The sequence below is a fragment of the Castor canadensis genome, chromosome 11 (assembly GCF_047511655.1).
Source record: "Castor canadensis chromosome 11, mCasCan1.hap1v2, whole genome shotgun sequence".
Lineage (NCBI taxonomy): Eukaryota > Metazoa > Chordata > Mammalia > Rodentia > Castoridae > Castor > Castor canadensis.
Window position 1 is genome coordinate 109,217,196 of NC_133396.1, and position 25,180 is coordinate 109,242,375.

Sequence of the window (25,180 nt, forward strand, 5' to 3'; positions counted from 1 at the left end):
AGCCTGTGTGACTTTCAATGTTAGTTGATGAATGAGAGGAACAGCAGGGTCACCATGGAAAGAAAGTTCAAGACCAGGAGCTAGGGTCAAACTCCCACTGTTTCTCCACCCACAGTGGCCTTTGTGACAGGAAAGGGAGGGCTGCAGGCTGTAAGATGGGAGGCTACAGATGTTTACAGAGTCTGTATTGTCCTTTTTATAATGGTTGGGACACAGTTCCTTCCCTAAGTCACTCTGGTGGGTTGAGGTCTCCCCAGGCATGAAGCCCCTAGGATCCTAAGAAAGGTGTTCCCTAATCACTGGATCAGGGTCCCGTAGGAGATGGCCCTCCATGGATAGAGCTGGGACTGTGTGTAGCACCACAGCTGTCTGAGCGCCACATATTTTCCATCTTTACCCCCAGGCCCTACCTGGAAGGGCAGGCTTACGCTGAGCTTTAAGTGGTTTCTGTGGTTTAGGGGGTGGAGAGGAAGGGAAAGAGAAGTTGGTGACTGCTCCCCAGTTCCAAGCCAACACCCCCCCCCCCCCCCCGCCCTCCAGGCTGTTTGCCCCCTGCTTTAAGATTCCCAAGCCTGATAAGAGGACTGGGCACGTGGGGGGTGAAATGATTGTCTGATTCCTATCAGCCTCTTTCTTGCATAAGAATGTATTTGAGGAGGAAATAGCCACTACCCTGTTTTGAAAGGTCTGATTCCTCCAGAAAAGGACTGTGATTGCGGCAGGAGGGAGGAAGGTTAGGCCAGAGGGGACTTCCTGAGAGAACACCTAGGTATCTTCTTGTCCTGAGGAGAAAGAATCTAAACCATCCATACTTGGGGAGTAGAATGCTTAGGAAGCTGTGACTCTTGAGGTATAGAGGCCAGGACCTTGTTTTCCCAACCCCCAGTCACTTCCTGCCTACCCCACATAGCAGCATGAAGTAGCACAACTGGGAGAGGCAGCCACACCTGCGTTATCTGGGGCAGTATCTGGGGACACAATGCTGATGCCCACCCACAAGCATTCTTCCTGACCCCCCACCCTTTGCCTATGATTTGGGGGAGGGGTAGTCAGGAAGGAGCCTGGGGGACTCAGAGTCACATAGGAATAGAGGCCTAAAGAGGAGAGGAGACAGAGGGGAGAGCAGAAGAGTCACAGAAAACCATAAAGAGCCATAGGCAGGCAGAGACCAGAGGAGAGACAGAGTGACAGAGACAGAGAGGACACCGTGCAGTTCTGGGGAGGGGAGAGCAGTACTGCTCAGCATTTCTCTTCCCCTGCTTCTTGCTGACTCTACTTATCAGCCAGGGGTCCTGGGCAGGGCACCACTACCAGAACTTTGCCAAAGCTGCCCAAGGAACAGAACCCTGAAAGACCAACACAAAGTTCTGGACAGAGTGTACCCTGGGCCAGCACTTACCAGGACATGGAATAATCAGAGCCTTAGAGGCACCGGCACATACCCTCAGACTCTCAGTACAAGAAGAGCCTCAAAAGCTCCCCCCCCCACTCCCTACTTATTCCCTAGCCCCTTGTCAACTACCCTGAGTTAGAAAGTCCTTCTCCTTTTCTAACCTTTGTCCCTTAAGCTGCAGCCCTTGGGAGACTCTGGGAAAGGTGCTGATGGCAGCAGTGAAGTTCCAGGGTGGGGCAAGAGCAGAGGATGCAAGATGGGAGGGCAGAAGGAGGAAGGGACAGCTGTCTGCCCTCTCCACGCCAGGTGCCACGTGCACCAGGTGGGGGGAGTGGGTGAGTCACGAGGCCATGGCATGGCTGGCTCCTGCTCTGCTGTTTACCAGCTGGAAGAGAGCAGGAGGGAGGTGGTGCCAGGGAGCCTTCGCTGCAGCCTGGCCCCTGGCCAGCTGCCTGTTGGGTAACCAGGAGAGCCAGGCCCAGCTAATCAAACTCTGGGTCAAGGCCTGGCTGGAGACTACAGCATCCCCGATCCACAGAAGCCCTCCTCAGATTCCACTGCAGAATTTGGTGTAGGCAGTCTTGGACCTGGTGCTCTCCTCCCAACTGGTTGGTGTAGCCTTTATCCTCTGCTTTCCTCTCCTCTCCTTTCTCCCCTCCTCTCCTCTCCTTTCCTTTCTTCTCCTCTCCTCTATCTCCACACAGTCCTCCAGACCTGCCTCTACCTAGTCCCCAATCAGGAGCATGTGGGAGCATCTGTAAGTCAGAGAGATCCAAGGAAGGGGCAGCAGAGTCGGGGGCAGGGACAAAGCAGGCACCATCTTCAAGGAACTGAAGATCCACAGGAATAAATCTGACCCTATTGCAGAGAAGAGGCAGAATAACCCCAAACGTGCCCTTCCCTCGGGATTCCCTACCCATCTTCACCGTTCTGTCATCTGTCTTAGTCTAGTAGAAACCATGGGATTTTGAGGTCAAAAACCTAGGTTCAAACCATAACTCAGTCACCTATAGCATTTGGGCAAGTCCTTGGGCAAGTCATTGATATTGCTAAGCATCATTGATTCATTGGTAAATCTGGGATCAATGTTTCCCTGTGGCAGCATCTTAAAGAACTGCATACAGCAAAAGCAAGGTTTTCAGATAGGCCCTAGCAACAGGCCTAGTACATAGTAGGTGCTCAATAAATGATAGCTCACTTCCTTTCACCTATCTTGTTTTGCCTTAAGGCTCCAAACTCTGGCCCCCTGGTCTCTCCCCATGTCCCCTCCTAGTGCCAAGACGCTCTGCCAGCCACTCCTTTTCCCTGCCTGCTGACAGCCAGGTGCTCCCTCCCTCTTCCCTCCTCCCTCCCCTGGGCCCTGCTCCCTGCCCTCCTGGGCAGCCAGGGCAGCAAGGACGGCACCAAGGGAGCTGCCCCATGGACAGGGCCCCACAGAGATACCACCGAGCCTCAAGGGGTAAGAGGCCCTACAGCCCTAAAGGCAGCTGGATGGGATTGCCAGAAGGCTCAGAGGAGGGGAGAGATGGGAAGAGGCTGGGCAAGAAGTGAGGGGGAGAGACAAGAACATAGAGAAAGGGAGAGATGGATTGGTAGGAGAGAGTGGGTGGGTAAGACAGGACAAGTCCTGTCTTAAACTCTCCTGACAAAAACTGAAGAAGAAACAGGAGAAGGGGCTAGGGAAATAACAGAGGAGAAATAGAAAAGGGGGCGAAATAGGAACCCCATCCAGGGGAAAGAAAGAGAGAAGGGAAGAAGGAAGACAGGTTGGGATAAGGAGAAAAGGATGAATGAGGGAAGCTGGATGAGTGAGGAATTTGAACAGGGTGGCTTCCCAGGTGTCAGTTTGCCCCTGAGAGGTGGCGGGACCCTTCTTCACTGATCTCAGCTGGCCTGGCCCCTGGGCAGCAGTAGCAGGAGGCCAGTCACTTCGTTTATCAGTGGGGGAACCTGCCATTAAGGAGTTGTGGAGGGGGTAGCGCAGCAACCACACCTTGTCAGCTGCCATGTCCACTAACCTAGCATTTCCCTCCCTGCTGGCCCAGAAGTGTGGATTTCATTTCTACAGAGAATGTTAGGCCCTGGGCCAAACATAGGAAGGGGCAGAGAGTTGGGCAGTCCTTGTCCCCACCAGTGGACTAACTCAGGAGGCCCTCAGAGCAGGATTCCCCACAACCACCCCCCCCCCACACACACACATGCTTGGTCAGTGTGAGCACCCAGGAGAAAGTGCAAGTGCCAGAGCTGCCAAGTTCCAGGGCCACCTGGTGGAGGAAGAACTAACTGCCTAAGCAAGCAAAGGGAGGAACCCCCACCCAGGGCAGCTCTGAGGTGCAAGGCTGGAGGCCCTTCCGACTGCCACGTCATGGAGGAAGCTGGGTGGGGCCAGGCAGGATGGAGGGAGGAGAAGTGGGAGGGGCCGGGAACAGCCACTCCTCTCTGGGCAGACCTTCTCCCCAACTCCAGCAAGCCCAGCCACCAGGCCCACTGGCCACCATGGCAGCCCAATGTAGGAAACCTGCCACTGGGGACCATCTCCTGGGCTGAGGGACAGTGATAGGAGGCAGTGTGCTGGGGAGAGAGTTTATGTGTCAAGCTTGGACAGCAGAAGGAAAAAAGTAACAGGAGAATAGAGTCAAAAGTTAGAGAAGCTCTAGGCAGGGCTAGAGGGCTATCTGGGACAAAAGACTGGGCTTGGGCTCTGGGCAGAGCTGCTATGTGGATATAGGAAATGGATCAAGATCTGATTGGGAAGCCTCTTCTCAGAGGCTACCTGAATAAACAGCCCCCACAGTCATGCTCTGAGGCTTTCCCTCAGCAGCTGCTCCTTCTAGGGATCCATGCATCACAGCAAAACCTCATCCACCCTCCTGTGGTCCTTACTGCTTAGTCTCTACCAGATCCAGCCACACAGCACAGCAGCAGAGAAAAAAGGATTCTTCTCTCAGTAGGTTGCAGGCCAGTGAAGCCTGCCCAGTGGAGCCAGAGAAGGGTCTGTGTTTGCAATTCTCCCCCACCTCTTCCTCCAAACACTCCATCTTGCTCCCACTCCCACACCTCTGTAACTTTCAGGCACAGATCAGCAACCAAGAGATTTTATTCACATACAAATATCACTCTGAGTGAAAAATATTTATTTTACAACCTCTAATGCATCCAGTACTAAGAAGTGTTCTGGATATTGCCAGAAGAGCAAGGTAAACAAGACACATAGGCACTGCCTTCATAGGGGTTACAGTCTAGCAAGAAAAGCCCATTCTGTAGATCATGGCACATATGTGGCAGTTAGGTGACATGGTTTGTGCCAGGAAATTAAATGCAAAGTGCTGAATGAGTAAACCCTACGGCAGGGGAGAAAGCCTGTGTTGCTTCTCGGAGGAAGAGACATAACCTGAGATCTGAGGAATGATGAGAGGCTGGCTAGATTAAGGGGTGTTCAAGGGAAGGGCACTCCAGGCAGAAGGAGTGACATGGGGAAGTTCTGGAAGCAGTGAGGAGCCTGGCACTTTGAGGACCTGGAAGAGGGCTAGCATGGCCGAAGGGTAGAGAAGGAAGCAAACAGAGCCTGGCCAATGGAGGCCCAGCTTCTCCTCAGACACCAGGCTCTGCTGGGAAGGAATGGGATGGGATCCTGTGACTGAGGGAAGTGTTTCCCAGCAGGTTCTTCTACTATGACTCTGACCCCCCCCCCTTCCCCCTTCTCTTTACAGAACTGCTGGCTGCAAAGAAGACACATACCTGTGAGTAGGGGTTTGAGGCCAAGAAATGGTGCTGTGGTGTGATGAGAGAATTCAGCAAGGGCTCTGAGAGATTCAAGTAAAAGAAATGCTCAGGGCTGGACAGAGGTAGAGGAGCCAGGCAGAGATGACAAAGGCCTGAAGAGAGGTGTGCCTGGGAACGCAGAGGAGTGAGAGGAAAGGAAGAAGCAGAGTGAAGAACCCACAGACAAGGGCAATGGGAGGATATAAGGAAGAAACCTGATAAGTGAACAATATCAAGAGACAAGCAGAGAACAAAGGGAAAGGGAACCATGAAGAAAGGAGTGCAGAGATGCTGGACAGAGGCACGAGAGGTGGGAGGGGACCCAAGGGAGATTGCTGGGCCAGCGAAGGGAGGAGATGGGAAGGTGGGAGGCAGTGTTGCCTCAGGAACTCAAGGATGCCACAGTGGGAGGCCCCAGAGCAGCATGCCCCAAGCTTTGTGGCTGCAGAGCCAGGTTTGGTATTGGCTCTGTGGTTAACACATCCTGAGGTGTGAACGAGCCTGGAGCCAGGCAAAGCCTGGAGAGCAGGAAAGCCTTGTGCTGTAGGAAACAGAATGGATAGGGGCCCTGAAAGACTGAGATTATCATGTGTGAGAAAAAGGCTAGAGCCCAGGAAGAACTTCCCAATGGACACTAGCAAGTCAGCATCCTTTCTAGGGATGCATGTCAGATCTACTCTCCTGGTTTGAGGGAAAGGTCCACCACCCCCGCACCCCGCACCGCCCCCCCCCCCGGCAGAAAATGCACCCACTTCATCTCACTCCCAAAGCTCATGCTCAGCAGGGCCATGCAGGCCCTTAGCTTGGAAAAAGCTTCATAGCCTGGTCCTTGAAATGAGGGTTCTCCATTTGATCACCCATCAGTGCCTCCTTCCCTCTAGCCAACCTGGCAGAGACTTTCAGAGGGCAGAGCACCCCTCCCTCCTGAGCTGGGCAGACAGGGCCGGGAGTCATCTAGGATGCGACATCCTCCCGGGGGGCTGCTTTGCTCAGCACAATCCTGATGGGGCCGCGCCTGCTGCTAGCCACAGGGCCCCACGGAAATGCTGAGCAGGGCCCTGGGAGGAAAGCGGGTCAGAGAGTGACGCGGGTGAGCTGTGGGAGGGCAAGATAGGGGAAAGAGGGGGGACTTTTGGAGTAACAGGAACTGGGAGAGGCCAAACTCCATTCCTATCTTTAATCCCTTACTACAGAAACCTTGGCTAGGACCATACCTTCTGTACCTGTCCTAGGCCCCCTAAGCCCTTGCAACGATCCCATACTCCTGAGTGTCACCATGAGGCTCCAGGCTGAAGGTCCCCTCCCCAATCCACTGCCCAGCTCCTGAAACCAGCAAAGAAAAGCTTGCACTGGCCAAGGAGCTGCTAGAGCCCAAGCAAGATCAAAGACCTCTCAGGAGGGTTGGGCCAGAGAATCCAGATGTTCAAGCCTCCCCCAGGCCAAGAGATATGGCTCCAAGAAAAGCATCCAAAATGAGGAACCCAGGAGGGACTCCCAGACCAAGAGGGGCCCTGAAGAGGGACCCTCAAGACTGAGGTACCCCACAGAGCAGATTGGAGGTTGAGAGGGCCTCCGAACTTGAGCTATCAGTAGGAAGTTCCAGACCAAGAAATCTACAGAGAAACTCAAATGCCAGGGGACATCCAAGGCTGGTACCCTCAAAAGCAGACTTGAACTAGAGAAACTCTCCTGTCCCTCATGTGGGATCTGGGGCCAATCTGCCTGGGCTTGAATCCTGGCTGTACTACTCCCTAGCTGTGTGATCTTGAGCAAATTACTTAACCTCTCTGTGTCTCTCTTTCCTCATCTTTGAAAGGGGATAATGGTAGCTACCTCATGATGCATTTTTTAAGGATTAGATAATCCAGATAAAACGTAGTAAGCACTATTATGATGATTAAATAAGGTGATGGTTATTGTCATCATCTGCATTCCAATTCAGACCCTAAGGAAATTTCTGATGGTCTAATCCCTCCTGCAGATTCGGGATATTTTCCTGGTGATCATGACTGCTAACATTATTTCATGCTTCCCTAGCCCAAGGTATACAGCATGTCTGTAGGGAGGAGTGTGAGCATGACAGGGGGTCAGACAGCCCCGAGATGCTGAGTATGGCTGTTAGCAATCCACAGGGTTTCAGCAGCACATGCCGCCACCCCCAGCAGGCATCCTGTGACTTACCTTTGGGACATCCCTGTCCCTGGAGTCACCTGGCACAAAAGGTCAGACTCGGGATCCTCAGGAAGAGGGGAATAGGAGCTCCCCTCCAGCTCCCCAACCAGAACTACCCTGGCAAGTGGAAACAGCTTTTACCGCGCTTTACAGTGCGTGGCTGTTGCATGTGGTTTTGGAATTTTCCAACGCCCCCTACGATTGGCTGCCCCGCCCCTCACACCCTGCCCCAGGCCCGGATTGGCCACGTGGGGCGTCAGTCATCCTACCCACTGCACCCCTGAAAGGGGGGGGTCACTTGGCCACCTGTGTGGTGCAGAGCATAAACCCCCCCTGCCCAGAAGCACTGGGGGAGAGCTAGGTGCAGAGCTGTGGGCTGAGACACCGCTGAGAGGGCCTCACCCCCACCTCTGCTGCCAGCTGTGCCCAGTCCCTGGACCACCCTGCTGAGGACAGAGAGCCAAGGTTGGCCAAGCCGCCTAGCTGAGGCTCAGTCATGAGAAGTAAGTGAATGGGGCCACCTGGGTGTGGGGGAAACCTGGGTCCTGTCATCATCCCTGGGTCCTCTGGACAGAAGGGGTGTCGGAACAGTGTGAAAGAAGCCAAGGGCTCCTCCCTGTCAGGGTGTGTCCCAGTCAAGGTCAAAATCTGTTGGGAGAGGGGCGGAGTAGCCTGGGAGTCTCCAGGAACTTCCTTACAGCAGTGGTAGTAAAAGAATTGTTGTGGGTGAGTTCTAGAAAGACTCTGGGAGTGCCTGAGGTGTCCAGCCCCTCCAGGGAGTGTTGTACCCAAGAGCACACATCTGGGAGCACATGGAGGATGGCAATTACCAGGGCCTTGGACTTACTCTCCCCAGCAACTAGTGAAATGTTTCCATCCGGGGCCTCCAGAGGAGTTGCTGTGCCCTGAAGCAGGACAGTTACAGTAAACTGAGGTCAGCAGGCAATGGGGGTCAGAACCCCAGTGTCTACACCTTGGAATCACTTTCTGTCTACCCAGGAACATAAGGACTAAGTGCCATCCAGCCAGGGTCCACTGCACTGTGTGTGTGCATGTGCATGCATGTGTATGTGCACGCGTGTGTGTATGTGTGTTTGTGTGTGTGTGTTCCTCCAGGTTCAGTTGCCTATTTGATGAGGAGGGTCAGGGGATGGGAACAGAAAGCCCTCACCCTCACTCCCTTCCCAGTTTGGAACCGTGGGCCAACAACTAGTGTGCAGATGTCTGGGGTCTGTCTTCTAGCCAAACAAGGTAAGCAAATCAGACAGTCCTTCTATGTAAAGGAAGTTATGGAACCTCTCAGAGCACAAAATGAAGGAGGAAAAGGGAAGCCAGTGTCCCTGAGGCTTGAGGTAGTCCCAGCTTCAACCTGGGGTCTTCCCACAAGCCACAGAGGGGAGGCCATGTCAGGTCCTGGAAAGACCCATGGACTGAGAGTCTACCAGCAGGTTCTGATGCCATTTCTGTCATTGCTTTGCCATGTCACCTTTTGGCAAGTCACTGGGACTATGGTCTCTTGTCTGCTTACCAAAAGAATTAAGCTTAAAAACAGCAAAACCAACTATGAAGAGTGTCCCCATTCTAAGAGCCCAGTACCAAGGAGAGGGCCTTGGCCCCTGAGTTAGGCTACCCAAGGGTAGTGAAAGAGACTCCGCCCTCTCAGAGGGTAGAAGGAAAAGAGGACAAGGCAAGAAAGGAGCTCCACCTCTGTGATTGAGAGGAGACTGCAGTGCAGGTGTATGAGCTGGGGTGGGTAAAGAAGGGTGAGGAGACAAACCAAAAGCTTCCAAACAACATAAGTAGGGCTTCAGTTTTCTTTCTAGCTTCTACCCACTAGTGGCAAAGGCTAGCAGAGTGGACCAAATCAGCAAATCAACCCTGGGGTGCCATGTTTTGGTAGATTTCAAGCCCAAAAGGAAGGGGAATCAGAAGTCCCCAGAAGTGGCTGAGGAAGACATTTGGGCAGCTCTGCATTGGACCCATAAGTTGGTGAGAGTCAGAGCACAAGTACATGGGGCTTGGGACAGTGACAGACCCCAATGCCAGACAAACAAGGGACAAGAACAGTTCAAGAAATAAAGAAATGCAGAGGCTGAATTCAAAGGATAGATTTAAGAAACATGTAGGGAAAGGGTGATGTCTAGATGGAGACATGGATGGAACATACTAGGAGAACCAAAACTGTGCAGTGTGAAACCCAGAGACAGCTGGAGTGCAGATCACAAGGCACAGACACAGGGAGACTCTCAGCCAACCAGAGAGAGGGCGGTTCAGCTATCTCACCCTAAGGGACTGGTGAGTGCAGAACCAATAGGCATTAAGACCCTGGCATTGGGCCTGGATAGGTGGGAGACCAAGGGGTGTGATGTCACATGCCTGTCCTCACTATCATGATAATGAAGAGCAACAGGTTAGAAAGAACGGCAAGTCCCTTGGGTGCCACAGATCTCACCCTGAGGGTCCAGAGTCCTCTGAGGACTTTGTAAAGGGTTTGCTCTTTCCTTGCATCAATCCTGCACCTTTCTCTTTTCATTTCTTTCCATTCCTAGCAAAAATGCCAACCACCTGGAGCCCAAGGCACTAGAATGTGGAGAGTCTTGGCCCATCCTATCATTAGGAAAATATGAGTGTGTTTGTATTCCATCCCTACTGGAGGCTCATTCTCCCCGACCCCTGACCATGCTGCTGACTCAAACTAGCAGGGAACAGGGACTTTTCTGTACTAAGGACTCTCCTAGGAAGGCAGCCTTGGAGTTTTAAGATCTAACCTCCGCTCCTCTTGCTTCTGCAACACAGCCCCTTCTCTGGGGCTTAGAGGCTCAGATAGGATGGAGATGTCTGTTTGGGGGGTGGGACAGTTACAGGGCAGGGTCCCAGGGCCAGAGCCAGAGTCTGGGTCTACTGGCCTCCCAGAGCAGCAGAGATGCCCTGGAAAGAGCTATGGCACTGGAGGCAAGAGACACTGCTGAGTGTGATGTCTGGGGTCCCACTCCTCAGAGCTTCCTCCTGGTGATTCATCCCCTCCCCCCATGCACTGGTTGTTTTCACTGGGTTCTTTTGTTTCCCCTCCTTTCTCCTGTCCCAGACTGCGGGGGTGGCGGGGGCAGCAGGAGGGGGTTTCGGGTAGCTGGCTGTCTTTCATGGCTTTGCAAAACCCCAGACTCTCCCTCGCCCACCTGAGTTTTAGCTTCACTATTTTCTCAGCTCTAGGATCCCAGTGTATCAGCAGAAAACTCTCACCAGGGGTTGTTGGGAGGCCCCTTTTTGGACTGGGGTAATGTCCACCAGGTAGAAATGGTGGCTCACCACCCAGACCTCTTGCTCCTGCTCCCCTGTGGTGGTGCCTACCACCTTGATTTCCAGCATTGCAGAAGCTGGGGGAACCGAGAGTTGAGGAAGGAGGGAGGCTGGTGACAGACTGGGTTACACAGGGGACTCCTGGCTGGAGCTGTGGTCTCAGTGAGGAGAGGAGGGGCCTAAGTCAAGAAGAGATATGTCTTCCTGTTTCTCGTCCATTCATTTATTCATTCATTTCTGTAAAGAAAGACCTACCAAGATGTAAGAAACCTAGTCTGCATCCCAAAGAAACTACGGCCTGAAGGAGTCCCGACTCAGGAGCTCACTTGAGATGGACAAGTTGTCTCACTTTGGCTGTAGAGAAATGGGTAACGGCAGGAGGGGGCTGGGTTCACAGAGGAAAAGCTACAGCAGGAGGAATATCTCTCCTGGCTTTAATCCTGTGGGTTTCCTCCCTAAATTTTTTACTCACCACCTTCCTCTCACAGTTTTCCCCCTGCAGTCAATATCCTTATGCCTATTCCACTCTCCTTGGTGCCTTTGGGCATCTCATCGCCACATAGCTTAATGGTTGAGGGCAATGGCTCCAGAGTTACAGGGACCTGGGTTCCAATGCCAAATCTGCCACTTCTACCTGTGTAACCTTAGTCAAACTACCAAGTCTCTAGGCCCTGGTTTTCTCATCTGTAAAATTCACAGGGCTGTTGTAATCATTAAAAATGTATTGTGAAGTCTGGCAAAAAGTAAGAAATCAGAAATGAATTATGTCCATAATTGTTATTCCTCCTTATTCAATATCTACTGGAGAACAGGAAGAGAGAAGAAGAAAAAAAGGGCCTAGCATAGACTGACAGGGCTTCAAGAGGAGGTGAGAACCTCAGGGTTCCTCAGTCTAAATCATTTTCCCACTGTTCTGGGGTGGTTCTGGGGCTTAGGGGGAGGCGGTGAGATCCCTTTGAGTTACAACCCCTCCTCTGCTCCTACCACTTCCTCTCTGTGGCATAGGACACCTGGAGAGACCCAGGGCCAGGCTCTGGATACATTCAAAGAGCTCTATCAATGAATCTCACAGCTGTGAGCAGGGTGAGATTAGAGGAGGCTGGAGGAAGAGGAGGTTTGCCTCTACCGTATTTCTCCTCATATGAGGCTCTGGAGGGGATGTGTACAGGGAGCCTTCCATCTCTGAAGCAATCCAGAGGAAATTCGTTTTCTTTTTCTAGGCCTACATCAGAATGAACTTTTAAAGGTCACACTGAATGGTAGGGAAGATGTAAGAATGAACTTGGTGAACTGGTGGTGTAGCTAGGTGGTAGAGCCTGCACTTAGCTTGCTCAAGGCACTGAATTCAAAACCTAACACCAAAAAGAAAAAGAGCCAGGGAAGAGATTGTCAAATCTATCTTGGCCCCCTGGGAGGAGCAGCCCTGCACAAAAGCAGGCAGAAGGACTAAATTCTTGCTATTCAAAGTACAGGTTGAAGACCTTTAGGCACCAACCTGGACCTCTTAAAATGCAGAATCTGAAGCCCCGTCCCCAATCTTCTGAACAGGGATCTACATTCTGTTTGTTCTGTCTTATGGTGCTGTGGATGCAACCCAGGGCCTTGTGCATACTAGGCAAACACTGTTAACACTAAACTACAGTCCCAGGACCTACATTTTCTTGCTTGGCTTTTTGTAGTTTTGGGGATCAAACTCAGGGCTTCACTCATGCTAAACAAGCACTCAACCTCTAAGCTACAATTCCCAGTCCCCAAGACCTGCATTTTAATAAGATTCCCAGGTGATCTTGTTTGAGATGTTGAGAAGCAAAAGAGTAGAGTCATCCCATAACTAGACGATTTAGGGAAGTAGCTGTGCACCCAGGCATTTCTCTCACCTTTTGAAAGTATGGGATTGGAGGGTTTTCTTTCAATAACCAACAACCTTACCTCTATCCCTCTTTCCTTGGTAACTTGAGGTGTCTCATCCTCATAGAACACATAGCTTAAGGAGTTATAGAGACCTAGGTTCAAATGTAGATCTGCCACTTCTGCCTGTGTAGTCTTAGTCAAGCCACCAAGTCTCTCTAGACTTCAGTTTTCTCATCTTCCTCAGAGAAGAGATATAGTGCGAGACAAAATATCTTCCCAAAGCAAGTGGGTGAGGAAGCAGGCAGAGTTCCGCTATTGTGGGAGCAGTGGGGCAGAGGCTGGCCTCAAGGCTCCTGACCTTTGCTTGGCTCCAGTTCCTGGCACCGTTAGGCCCTGACATGGTAAGTTCCTGGCAGACCAGGCTCCCAGGCAACAGTTTGAGTAATCCTGTGATTACTCAGCTCCCTCTCCCCAATCCGAGTTCCCACCATCTGCTGCACAGGGACTGGTTCATGGGGTAAGTCTTGAAGGTGCCTATCTGAGGTGTTTCTCAGCTCCTTTCTCCCCCCACCCCACACACCCCATCCTTCCCCTCCTCCCCACAAGTCACATACATATGCACACCGGTACTTTCTCTTTGAGGTTTGGGGTGGATGGCATTGAAGGGGGTGCAGGTGGCAGGGGAAAGAGAGAGGAGTAAGGCAAGAAGCCTGGTAGTATTAAAAGTTGGGCATAGGGCCAGAACACCAGTATGGCTTTCTTATGTTTCTGCAGCTATCTCTCCATCACTAGGTCTGCCTCTGTTTTCTCCTAGTCCTGAACCTCTTAGTCCCTCCAGATCAGAGAGGTTAGAGGGTTTGGCCCTCTGTGCCTCTTCCATTGTGCTCCTTTGCCTTTGGGTTAGGGAAGATGGAGGACAGGCTGCCCTGAGGACTGGGGTCCAAGGTTCCAATATCCCCCTAATATGGTATTTGTGAAAGGGGTTCTTGGCTGACCACATCTTCCCATGAGAAGGCATGGTCTTGGTGACACCGTGGTGAGGTTCCTAGGGCCAAGACCAGCAGTGGGTCAGGCATGGGGCAGGGAGACATGGCTGGGGTCACCCATGTGGTCAGTGCACACACGCACACGGATGTGGCTCTTGGAGAAGGGAAGAGGCAGGGAGGCCTGTGGTTGACTGCTGGGCCAGAGCCCAAGTTCCCACTGTGGCTTGGCCTAATCTTCCCCCAGCTTGCTTTTTTGGGTGACCCACGTTGGTTTCCCCCCTCTCTGGTCTAAGGGCCACTGAGGAGAAAGATACCACAGGGTTGGAGGGGAAGGTGTTGGATGAGAAAAAAAACTGTGAGGCCTAAGTGCTTCTCCCGGGCCTGGCCATGCCCACAATTTCTTTGCTTTACCTGGGTCAGCAGTAACTGGCACAGGTAGTGTGCCCTATAGGGTACTCCACTGGTGATGTCATTTAATCATGCTGTACAACCTACAGTCACCCTCAAACAGGCAATATTATTTTTATCCTCATCTTACTGCCAAGGAAACTGAGGCTGAAAGAGAGAATGCAAGTGACTAGAAGCACAAGTGCTCCCATACTTTCTGCCCCTCTTTCAGGCCCCCATCTTCCTTCTTGTTCTCTCTTCACTTCTATGCATTGAAATCTGCTCATAATTTATTGGAAAGCCTCTGAAAAGCTCACTTGCTTTCTTGTCCTGAGGTGAGCACAGCTTACTGTACGGGTGTCAGGTAATCAAGTATGGGTGGGGGTTGGGGAAGAACATGAGTTCTAATGGAAGGATTTCAAAACACTCATGTGGCCTGTCCCCATAAGGAGGCATTTACTTACTCTGACTCAGCTCAACTCTGGCCTGAGAGGATGATAGTCTAAAGATGGCAGAAAAAGGGCTGGGATGTAGCTCGGTGGTACAGCACTTGCCTAGCATGCATGAGGCCCTGGGTTCGATCCCAGCACCAAAAAAGAAAAGACAAAAAAAAAAAAAAAAAGGATGGCAGAAAAAGTATTTCAGGGACTGGTGGGTAAGTCATGGTCTCCCTCTTCACCTCATATAAGCAGGCCCTACATGTTACCAGGGCTGAGACTGGGGCTGGAGATGAAAGTAAGTTCATGGGAATGTAGATTTACCCTCCAGGGGATAGTTCCTCTGCCCCTACGGTGGGAGACATGTCACAGATTAGAAGAGGCTTTGGCCACAGATGATTTTTCTGATCTGCTGCACTCCTGGCCTCCCCCTTGGAGGAGAAAACAAAAGGCCACTGATGGAGGAAAAGATTCATAGGTCCTTGAAAGAACTAAAACCACCCAAAGTGGCCAGGGATTCCAAGTTTTCCCAACTGCCTTTTGAGGAAGGGCTGGGAGAAGGCCTTTTGCAAGTCCCTTGAAACTCTGTAGACAGCTGTGGGCACTGACGGGAACAGGCAGAGGAAAGGAGATGAACCTGGGGCCAGCAGCAAGTTACAGGAGAGAGTGAGCAAGCACAGCTTACAGTGAGCTCAATGGGTCCTGTGCATAGTGAGCAAAGCTCTAACACACAAATATACATGTGTGCACACTGGCACAAGCAGACATGCTATGGGCCCACAGCCAATGTGCACACACATGAAAGCACACTTTCAAACATGCCCAGTGATATGTGTACACAATGCAGCATAATGGACACCCCAAGGGAACAGAGATGGAGACCCAACTCTCAGGCAAGCTAGCTATGTGAACCTGGGCAAACAATCTTCCCTTATTGGACCTCACTCTTCATCTGTCAAGTGAGAGGGTGACTGAGGTGTTCTGTAATCTCAGCCAGTTATAACTGTCAATGATCTGCGCTCACACAGGTGGACACAGATGCTCTTGTACATCCTGTTACACTGATACATACACAGCCACCTTCTGTCTCTTCTGGGGCTGAGAGCCTAGAAGATCTATTTGATTCTCTCCCTGGGCTCTCAGGTATCCAGCAGAGCTGGGTTGTTGAGCTCGACTCTCCTGGACTCTATTTGTGGCTTCTTCCTGGCCTTTCTGAACCCTATCTGTGAGCCTTCCTCTCAGCTCCTGCCTCTCTATGCAGCCTCTCCCCAAGCCTTCACTGTCTGGCTGAATGAATGGCTGGCATCTCTGCCTAGCTTCTAGTTGCCTCCTGTCTAGTGTACCCTGTCTTTCTGCCATACTCCACACTGCCCACGCAATCCAAGCCCCAGTGGGGGAGGGAGGCAAAAAGGAAGCTCCTTGGGCGGGAAGCAGGTGTTGCGAGGCAGTGAGGACTCCTATGGCCCAAGGCAGGAGGGGGGCAGCTGGAGATGTTCAACTTGATGGCTGAGCAGATGGCCTCTTTGCAGCTGCTTTCTGGTACACCTCTCAGCTGCCCCCTCCTCTGTGAAACGAAAAACACTCTCCTCAAACCCTTTGCTGAGAAGCATTTGCCACTTCACTTCCCCTTCCATTTTGCAAGAGGGAAACAAGAAGCTGGAACTGGCTGGAAAAATGGGGGAAGTACCAGGCACCATTCCACATGGTGCTGGAATGCAAAAAAAAAAAGAAAAAAAATTCTGGGTTGACCTGAGTCTTTTTTTCCCTTCCAGCACAAATTGAAGTGATCCCTTGCAAAATCTGTGGGGACAAGTCGTCTGGGATCCACTACGGGGTTATCACCTGTGAGGGGTGCAAGGTGAGTTGTAGGCATCTGCAAACACATGCGCGCACACAGTCTCTTCAGAGCTGGAGGACAAGGGGATTAATGGTATCCTTAAGTTAGTGCCTCCCTAGAAGACCCTGAGCATGGAGCAAATTGCAATTACACAAATAAATGGAGGTAAGAAGAGTGAGGGTGGATCATAGGATATGGGAAAGCTGGGCCAGCACTAGTGGGCTGGAGATCCTCAGAACTGAGCCAGGCGTCACCAGGATAAGCAGCCTGGGTCTCCTCGTGTCTTCTCCAGGGCTTCTTTCGCCGGAGCCAGCAGTGTAACGTGACCTACTCCTGCACCCGCCAGCAGAACTGCCCCATCGACCGCACTAGCCGTAACCGATGCCAGCACTGCCGCCTGCAGAAATGCCTGGCGCTGGGCATGTCCCGAGATGGTGAGCCTGAGTAGGCAGCCCCTAGGGGTTCTCTGCCACCTCCAGAAGGGTGGATGGCCTGCTGTGCCAGGCAGAGGATGGCCTGCAAAACGCCCTTCCAGAGACCTTGCTCCATTCCTCTGCTTCACAGCCCCTTGTCTCTTCTCTCTGGGAGTCACCCCTCAGAGCTTTTCCAACTTTAGGCTCTTTGCCAACAAACCTTTCCCAAGGTCTCAGCTGTCTCGTCTCTTCTTCCTTAGATGAGTTCTCTTCACACTGCTCTCTCTGGCCCAGTCCCAGAGGGAAAGTTTCCACATCTTTCCCTTCTGCCTACGGTTTAGGTCTACCAAGACCTAGATTAGATCCATCTCCCTCCCTGTTCCTCCATTCCATCATAGGACAAAGCACTATGGCTAAGAATGGGACCAGAGTTGGCCTGAGAAGGACCCAGAATGAGGGAGTGGATAGGCGGGTATTCCTAGTGCCTTATCCACTCTCCTCACCCACCACCTCCTCACCAGTCCCCCCACATCCCCCACCACAGAAGGAGCCCAGGGTGCAGGGGGTGGGGGGGCATGAGATGATGAGGAGCCAGAAGGAGCCTGTCAGCACTTTTCAGTGCTCAAAATAACAAAGCGAAAGGAAACTTGCAGGGGTGCAAAGGGGCAGGCGGGGCGAGGGGCTGTGCCCCCACACCTGGGAGGGGTGATGGGGGGAGTAAAAAGGCAGGAAAGAGAGAGCAGAAGAGGATGTTCAGAAGCAAGCCACGGAGCCTGGGTTGGGCTGTGGTGAGTATCTAGGTCACCAGGGAGCCTGCAGGCCTGACCACAGGGAGACCTGTGTTCTCAGCCCTCCCCTTCCTCTGGCCCTCCCAGACAGGCAAGCTGACCCCAATACAGCCTGAGGCCCCCTACTCAACCACCACCAACCCAGCCTCAATCTCAGGAGGCGAGAATTCCCCAGCCCAGGTTCATTGCTTGAATTCTGCCACTATTAGAAGCCAGCTTAACTGAAAAAATTTTGCTCAGGAAATAGAAATGGCAGATCAGATAGGTCCTGAAGGGAACAAGAGTGAGGGGTGGGAGGAGTTTGGAGCCTAAGTTCCCAAAAGAGAGATTCTTAGGCAAGGCTGGAGAAGTAGGACCTGGGATCAGAAAACAGCAGGTTTATTCTGTAATGATCCACGTGCCTGCTGACCCTGCCCTAACTGTATTCTCCTGCCTCCTAAACTTCTGATCCCTGGACCTCCTTCAGCTGTCAAGTTCGGCCGCATGTCCAAGAAGCAGAGGGACAGCCTGCATGCAGAAGTACAGAAACAACTGCAGCAGCAGCAGCAGCAGCAACAGGAGGAACAAGTGACCAAGACCCCTCCATCAGGGGGCCATGGAGCAGACACCCTCACCTACACCTTGGGCCTCTCGGATGGGCAGCTACCTCTGGGCGCCTCACCTGACCTGCCCGAGGCCTCTGCCTGTCCCCCTGGCCTTCTCAGAGCCTCAGGCTCTGGGCTGTCATATTCCAACAACTTGGCCAAGGCAGAGCTCAATGGGGCCTCCTGTCACCTTGCTTATAGCCCTGAGCGACGCAAGGCTGAAGGCAGAGAGAGCATTTATAGCAGGGGCAGCCAGCTTACACCTGGCAGATGTGGACTTCATTTTGAGGGACCTAGGCATCCTGGGCTTGGGGATCCAGGACAGGGCCTGGATGGCTATTGCAGCCCAAGTTTCCGCAGCACCCCAGAGGCACCATATGCTTCTCTGACGGAGATGGGTGAGCATCTGGGGGGGCTGAGGGAGTGATGAAAATGAGGGAGGGGATTCTGCCAGCAGCCCATGTCAACCAAACATAAGTCCCTAGTTGTCAAGTGGTTCTGGACTAAGGGCTGAGAAAGAAGGCAGAACAGAGTAGGCCAGGCAGAGAACCATCCCTGTAAAGGTTGGGGTAGGAGCTGACTGAGATTGAGTCATGCCTTCCTCCTCCAACCCCAGAGCACCTGGTACAAAATGTCTGCAAGTCCTACCGAGAAACGTGTCAGCTGCGGCTGGAGGACCTGCTACGTCAGCGTGCCAATCTCTTTTCTCGGGAGGAGGTGACAAGCTACCAGAGGAAGGTGAGGTCAGGAGACCATGGGGGAAGGGAGTATGCCCTACCACCACTGAGAGAGTCCAGAGATAGCTACCAGCCATTGGGTCTGGGGGAGGGGTATCACAGAGAGACACAGGCTGCCTAATAAGTGTGTACTATTTTTCAGTATGGTTGTGTATCTATGGATTATCATCCATAGATAATAATTCTATTATTATCTATATATTCTTATCTCCTGCCTATTAAAATTTTACCCAGCTTTCAACCCACCTTCTCTAGTACCCAGACCTTGGGGTCCTCTCCTTCTTCCTCCATCTGCACTAACACTAATCAGAACTTGAGGACTGTTTGTTAAACACATTTTTTTTTCTTGTTTTATTTTGGTGGTACCAAGGTGTGAACTCAGGGCTTCACACTTGCTAGGCAGGCGCTGTACCACTTGAACCACACCCTCAGCCCTTTTTACTCCAGTTATTTTGGAGATAAGGTCTCTCCTTTTGCCCAGGCCAGTGTGGACCATGATCTTTCTATTTTATGCTTCTTGCCATAGCTGGTATGACAGGCACACAGCTTTTCTTTCTTTTCTTTTTTTTTTTCTTTTTCCATTAAGATAGGGTCTCACAAACTTTTGTTTTTGTTGGGGCTGGCCTGGAACTGCAATCCTGCCAATCTCAGTCTCTCTAGTAGCTAGGATTACAAGCATGAGCCACTGGCACCCGGCTTGTTAAACACCTTTTCTCTACCAAGCATTGTCCTAAATGCCTTACATAGATTATCCTTCAACCTTTCCAACAACCAGCCTCTAAGGGTGGCATTTACTCATGTATATATTTAGTCAAGACCAAAAAATATGGAGCTAAAGTCAAGTTCAGATCCATGAGTTCCAAAGTGTAAACTGTCTCTTCTATCACACACTAACAATACCACCTGCTCTAAAAAACATTCGTTTGGCACTTCACATTTGTTTTTGAGGCAAATGTGGGTATGTCCTTTTTTTTTTTTTTTTAGGGGAAGAATAAGTAGTATGTCCTTCTTAACTCAACAAGATGCAGATTGTTTAAGGGTAAAGCTGTAACTCATCTGGTTTTTATTCCCCCTACAACAGCTAATCCAGTGCTTCAGGAAGGCCCCCTCCTATCTGGAGCCATTCTTTTTTTTTCTTTTTGACAATACTGGGGTTTGAACTTAGGGCTTCATGCTTGCTAGACAGGCACTCTACTACTTGAATCACTCCACCAGCCCACTTTTTGTGTTGGGTATTTTTGAGATAGGGTCTCTCAAACTGTTTGCCAGGGCTGGCCTTGAACTGTGATCCTCCTGCCTCCTGAGTAGCTAGGATTATAGGTGTGAGCTGTGGAGTGCTGGAGCCACTCTTACAGGAGTGAAAGGAGTTTTTCCTCCCCTTGGTAGAAGCCTAGTTCCTATCATTGGATGGGCTACCTGAAATACCAGGTTATCAGGGAGATGAAGTCCCCATGCTTTTCATTTCTCCCCAGATTCCCTTGTACAGAGCTAGTGAGTATTCAGTAAATGGGACTGAGTGACTTGAATGGGACCCAAGTTCATTTGTGCTAAGAATAAGCTTTTTAAATGCCCACGTTGAGAATGTGGGAGTTCAGCACATATCCCCCCTCAGTTTATTATGTGGGGTTCCTGGGAACTTGGAAGGATCACAGGGTCACATGGGGGACTACAACAGGATCTCCCTCTGTCCCGCAGTCGATGTGGGAGATGTGGGAACGCTGTGCCCACCGCCTCACCGAGGCCATTCAGTATGTGGTGGAGTTTGCCAAGCGGCTCTCAGGCTTTATGGAGCTCTGCCAGAATGACCAGATCGTACTACTGAAAGCAGGTGCCCAGGGATGGGTGGGCAGCCGGGGGGAGAGGGTACCAACCATGGACTGGACAGGGCCAAGTGGACGGAGCGGGCCTAAAGAAACTAGGATGACCCTGAGGGGGTCAGAGACAGATTTGGCTTTGCTTGATGCTGTCCACTCATCTTTTCTTCCCCCTCCCCAGGAGCAATGGAGGTTGTACTGGTCAGGATGTGCCGGGCCTACAATGCTGACAACCACACAGTCTTTTTTGAAGGCAAATACGGTGGCGTGGAGCTGTTCCGAGCCTTGGGTGAGAGACAGGGGAAAATAAGAGAAAGGATTCTGATACCAACCCCATCCAAAGCTTCATGACCCAAAGCACCTTCTGTACTGCACCCCTTCTGCAACTAACACACAAAGGGTGGTGTCCTTGGGCACCATGGTCTATCCTGCCTTGCTCACTCTTCTCATTTCCACTCCATTAGGCTGCAGTGAGCTCATCAGCTCCATCTTTGACTTCTCCCATTCCCTCAGTGCCTTGCGCTTTTCCGAGGATGAGATTGCCCTCTACACGGCCCTTGTTCTTATCAATGCCAGTGAGTGTGGCTGGGGGCGGGGAAAGGACATTCTGGTGGCCAAGGCATGGCAGATATTGAAGAGTCTAGGTTAAATCTTGGAGCTTGCTTGAAATAGCAGAATGAGCCCTTCCCAGTGAGCCCAACTGCTCTAAAATAAGTTAAAATGAAAATTCAGAGGAGCCTTACAAAAGCAGCACAAGGTGGGGTGGTAGGAGTGGGGAGAAGCGAACTTGAGAGGAAATGAACCAGTTCTCATCCGTATATGGCAGTGACTCCTTTGTAGTACACATTGGAATCACCTGAGGAACTTTAAATACTATTGCTGCCCGGATCCTGTTTCCAGAGATTCTGATTTAGTAATTGGTCTGGGTTGCACTTGAATTTTTAACAGCCTCCTCTATGCCACCAAGTTTAAGGATCACTGCTCCGTGTGAGCTCATTTAAGGATGGAATGCCTGGGCTCTGGATATCCACTCCGCTGGACTGGAGCAGCTGGACTGAGCCAGCTAAACAATTACGTTTTCATAGAACCTGGAGAAGTGGGTCCAACTGCCAACCTTAGTGTGCAGATCAAAAGTACCAATCTTTCAGCTCTACCAACATGCCCCTCAAACTGGAAATAGAAACTTAAAAGATGACTTCTGGGTATTTTGAGGAAGCAGGGCAAAAGATGGTTTGGGAATTGAAACGAGCCACAGAATGCTACAGAGGAGCAATGGAGGTGTGGGCCTGGGTGACATGAAGAAGGCCACCTCCTATCCAGAGCCACTCATGTAGGAGTGGGAGGAACTCTTTTTTCCAACCCCCACTACACACACACACACATACACAAACCATGAAAGGATCCAGAATTCTAGTGCTAGAATTCTGAAATACCAGGTTATCAGAGAGACTATAGCTTGAAGTTAAGAGGTTAGAAGTTCCCATCCTTTTCATTTATCCCCAGGTTCCCTTGTAGACAGCTAACTCAGCTCAGGGTCCCAGAGCTCACAATTTTTAAATCAAAAAACAGAGAGGGAGGGGGACGAGGAGGAGGAGGAGAGAGAGAGAGAGAGAGAGAGAGAGCACAAGCTGAAGGTGCCTTTCTAGCCCTTTTGCTGGAAGTAGACATCCATGTTCTTTCTGTTCTCTCTCTGGTCCCATCCCTTCCTTCAGACCGGCCAGGGCTCCAAGAGAAAAGGAAAGTGGAGCAGCTGCAATACAATTTGGAGCTGGCCTTTCATCATCATCTCTGCAAGACTCATCGCCAAGGCATCCTGGCAGAGGTAGGAACAGTCCCTGGAGTAAAAGAGGCCAGGCCCAGTGCCAGATCTATGACATCAGGGCTAGGGTCTGAGGGTGCAGAGGAGGGAATACTGAGTACCACATTGTGTCAGAGAGCTTGCAACAGCAGTGGGGACAGGGAACAGGCAGCTACTTCCATGTGCATAGAGATGGAAAGTTAGAGAGCCTGGAATTAGAAGAGACCTCCAGGGAACAATTTGGTTTAATATAGCCAAACACTTACCCAGCACCTGCTTGTACAAGGCACTGTGGAAAGATACAGAGATTCAATTCTTGCCCCTACCAAGATATTTTAGTCTGCTATGAAGAAACCGTATCTTCTAATGTAACTCTGATATAGAATAGAATGTGATATGTGATGTTATAATAATACAATTAACACAGTACTTTCACTGATACTTTCTCTCATGCTCATAGCAACCCAGTCAATAGGACAAGGTGTTATTATCTCCCTGTAATATGTGGAAACTTCAGTGACTTGTTTATGTGGCTCATTAATGGACAAATGTAAAATTTAATCCCAGTGCTATTTCTGCCATATCCCTGTGCCACCAATTTGTTAAAGATTACAAGGGCATAGTGCAGAGATTCCAAACAATTTGAGACTAAAAGGAATGAATCATAACTGCTACCTTTAAAAAAATGGCATTTAAACAAGGCCATGAAAGATGCTAGATTTTAACAGACATTAATGAGGGGAGGGCAGAAATTACAGACTTAGGGAATGATAAGAGGAAAAGTAAGGAGGCAAAATAGTACACAGATGGAGAATAAGTCATAGCACATTTGACTAAAGTGTAAGATCGGAAGTTGGAATAGATTGATGAAGTGAAGAGTACCAGAACAAAGCCTGAAAATAGGATTTTCAGTGCCTTAGAAGGGTTCAGACTCTGTTTCTAGACAATAGGAATGCCCAAAAGCCAAAGAAATACTATTATGAAAGCTGTTATTAGGCCATTTACTTTAGAATCAGTGTGAAGAACCCACTATATAATCATTCAAGTGAGCCATTGCTACACACCAGGCACAGTGCTAGTGTTGAGGATCCAGAAATGGCTTTGGGGGCTTCATGCAGAAAACATTTACCTGTCTCACATCAGCTCTCTGTTACCTTCAGTTTCCTGAATGCATACATACTTTTACCAATGAGATTTAGTTGATCCAAAAGTGTCAAGTGAATAAGAGGAAAGCAGTGAGGGGTACCCTAGCCCAGGAAGGGCAACAGGACTTGTTTGCTCTGGGGAAATACTGATCCTCCTTCCCCATTAACCCATCCTCAGCTGCCACCCAAAGGGAAGCTCCGGAGCCTGTGCAGCCAGCATGTGGAAAAGCTGCAGATCTTCCAGCACCTCCACCCCATCGTGGTCCAAGCTGCATTCCCTCCACTCTACAAGGAACTCTTCAGCACTGAAATCGAGTCCCCTGAGGGGCTGTCCAAGTGACCTAGAGGAGGAATGCCTTTCCTCTCCCTTCAGCCTCCTGGCCCACCTCTCTGGACCCTGTTCCACCCTCATCCTTTCCCTTCCTATGCCCTTTGGAAGGTGATCCCCACCTGTTCTCTGGGAGTGAGCAAATGCTGAGACTGGTTTTCTGTCTTCAGGCTTGTCTGGCAGTGAGACAATAGCCAGAGGGTGGGGATGGAGGAAAACTTCGTTCTGCCTCATTTCCCATACCCTCCACCCTGGTTTCTGGAAGGTGTGGGGTGTGTGGGATATAAGAACTTCTAGAAGGACCAAGGTGTCCTCCAGAAAACAGGGAATGAATCCAGGCACTCTGGATGAAGAGAATTCAACTCTGGTCTCAGAAGTTAAGAATAGGCCTTTGAAATACCTCATTGCATTTCCCTATGGGCTTCAGCTGGGGGAGATGGATCAAGCTCAAGAGACTGGTGGCGAGAACCCAGAAGGATGTGTTATATATATCCATATATAACATGAATCTGGATCCTTAGATTTTCTGCCCTCCTCTCAGTTCATCAAAGAAGTTGTTGGGTGCTCTGCCCTTTTCCTGGGGTCTAAAAAAAACCTGGATATGTGAGAGTAAGGATAAGATGTGGGCAAGGGGTCAGGATAATTGCTTTATGGGATTTGGATATGGGGAGAGGGCACAATGGAGGAGGCCAAGAGTATCACAGACAGGACTTAGAACTCAAACCTCTCGTGTGCACTTTAAAAATGGCACAAATCTGATCAGAGATACCCATCCACATACAGGTGAAACACATACCAACTCAACCTGCAGCTCTGCAGTTCTGTGGAGACGTTTCTTCTGACACAATCTCCTCCTTGAGGTCACTGCTCAGAGAAGCCTGGGGGGCCTCAGGGAAGAGTCCCAATCCAACAGGACCTCAGAATATTTTCACAGTGTTCCAACCCACCAATCTTAGATATGGGGTGTCCAAACTCCATCCCAGCTACAGCTGTCTTCTATCACAAGAACCATCAAGAAAAGCAGACAGGGCTGGACACTGGATAGTCAGAAGGCCAAGGACAGCCCCTGGGAAGACTTCCTTGGCTCTGGCCTCCAGCCCTACACTGGAAAAGGAAAGTGACACCATCCCACAGTTCTGTGATTAGGTGCCACTGACTCCAGCCTGAGGAGCAAACCAGGAACAGGGCAGGGACCTGTTCCTCCCACCATGATCTTGCCCTAGAACGTCTCTCAGCTTTAGAAATGACTGTGGACCCTCTTAGGAGGGATCAACAGCAGGTGATAGGGAGAGGGGTGTTTTCCTCTCAAGAGAGAGGGTTAGCTAGGTAAACATAAACCCCACTAGTGCTATTCTTTATAAAATGATTTTAAAGGCAAGAGGTGTGTGTATGTGTGTGTGTGCCAGGGGTAGAGGGAGCCTTGAGTACACCTACATACATGCCTGCTGTCT

The 25,180-nt window shown here is 50.8% G+C and overlaps 1 protein-coding gene across 2 annotated transcripts; it reads left to right on the top strand.

The window, feature by feature from the left end:
- Positions 1-2,702: 2,702 nt before the first annotated feature.
- On the top strand, positions 2,703-25,107 carry Rorc (RAR related orphan receptor C). Of its 2 annotated transcripts, XM_020179838.2 has the most exons (11): positions 2,704-2,852; positions 5,104-5,133; positions 16,058-16,143; positions 16,415-16,556; positions 17,790-18,305; positions 18,524-18,645; positions 20,340-20,472; positions 20,640-20,747; positions 20,923-21,033; positions 22,171-22,280; positions 23,580-25,107. In XM_020179838.2, exons 1-11 carry the CDS (start codon positions 2,813-2,815, stop codon positions 23,739-23,741), a joined length of 1,560 nt encoding a protein of 519 aa, XP_020035427.1. In that variant the 5' UTR covers positions 2,704-2,812; the 3' UTR covers positions 23,742-25,107. The 2 variants fall into 2 exon arrangements, with proteins under 2 accessions (XP_073904192.1, XP_020035427.1); XM_074048091.1 differs by lacking the exon at positions 20,923-21,033 and having other exon boundaries at positions 2,703-2,852.
- The last annotated feature ends 73 nt before the right edge of the window (positions 25,108-25,180 follow it).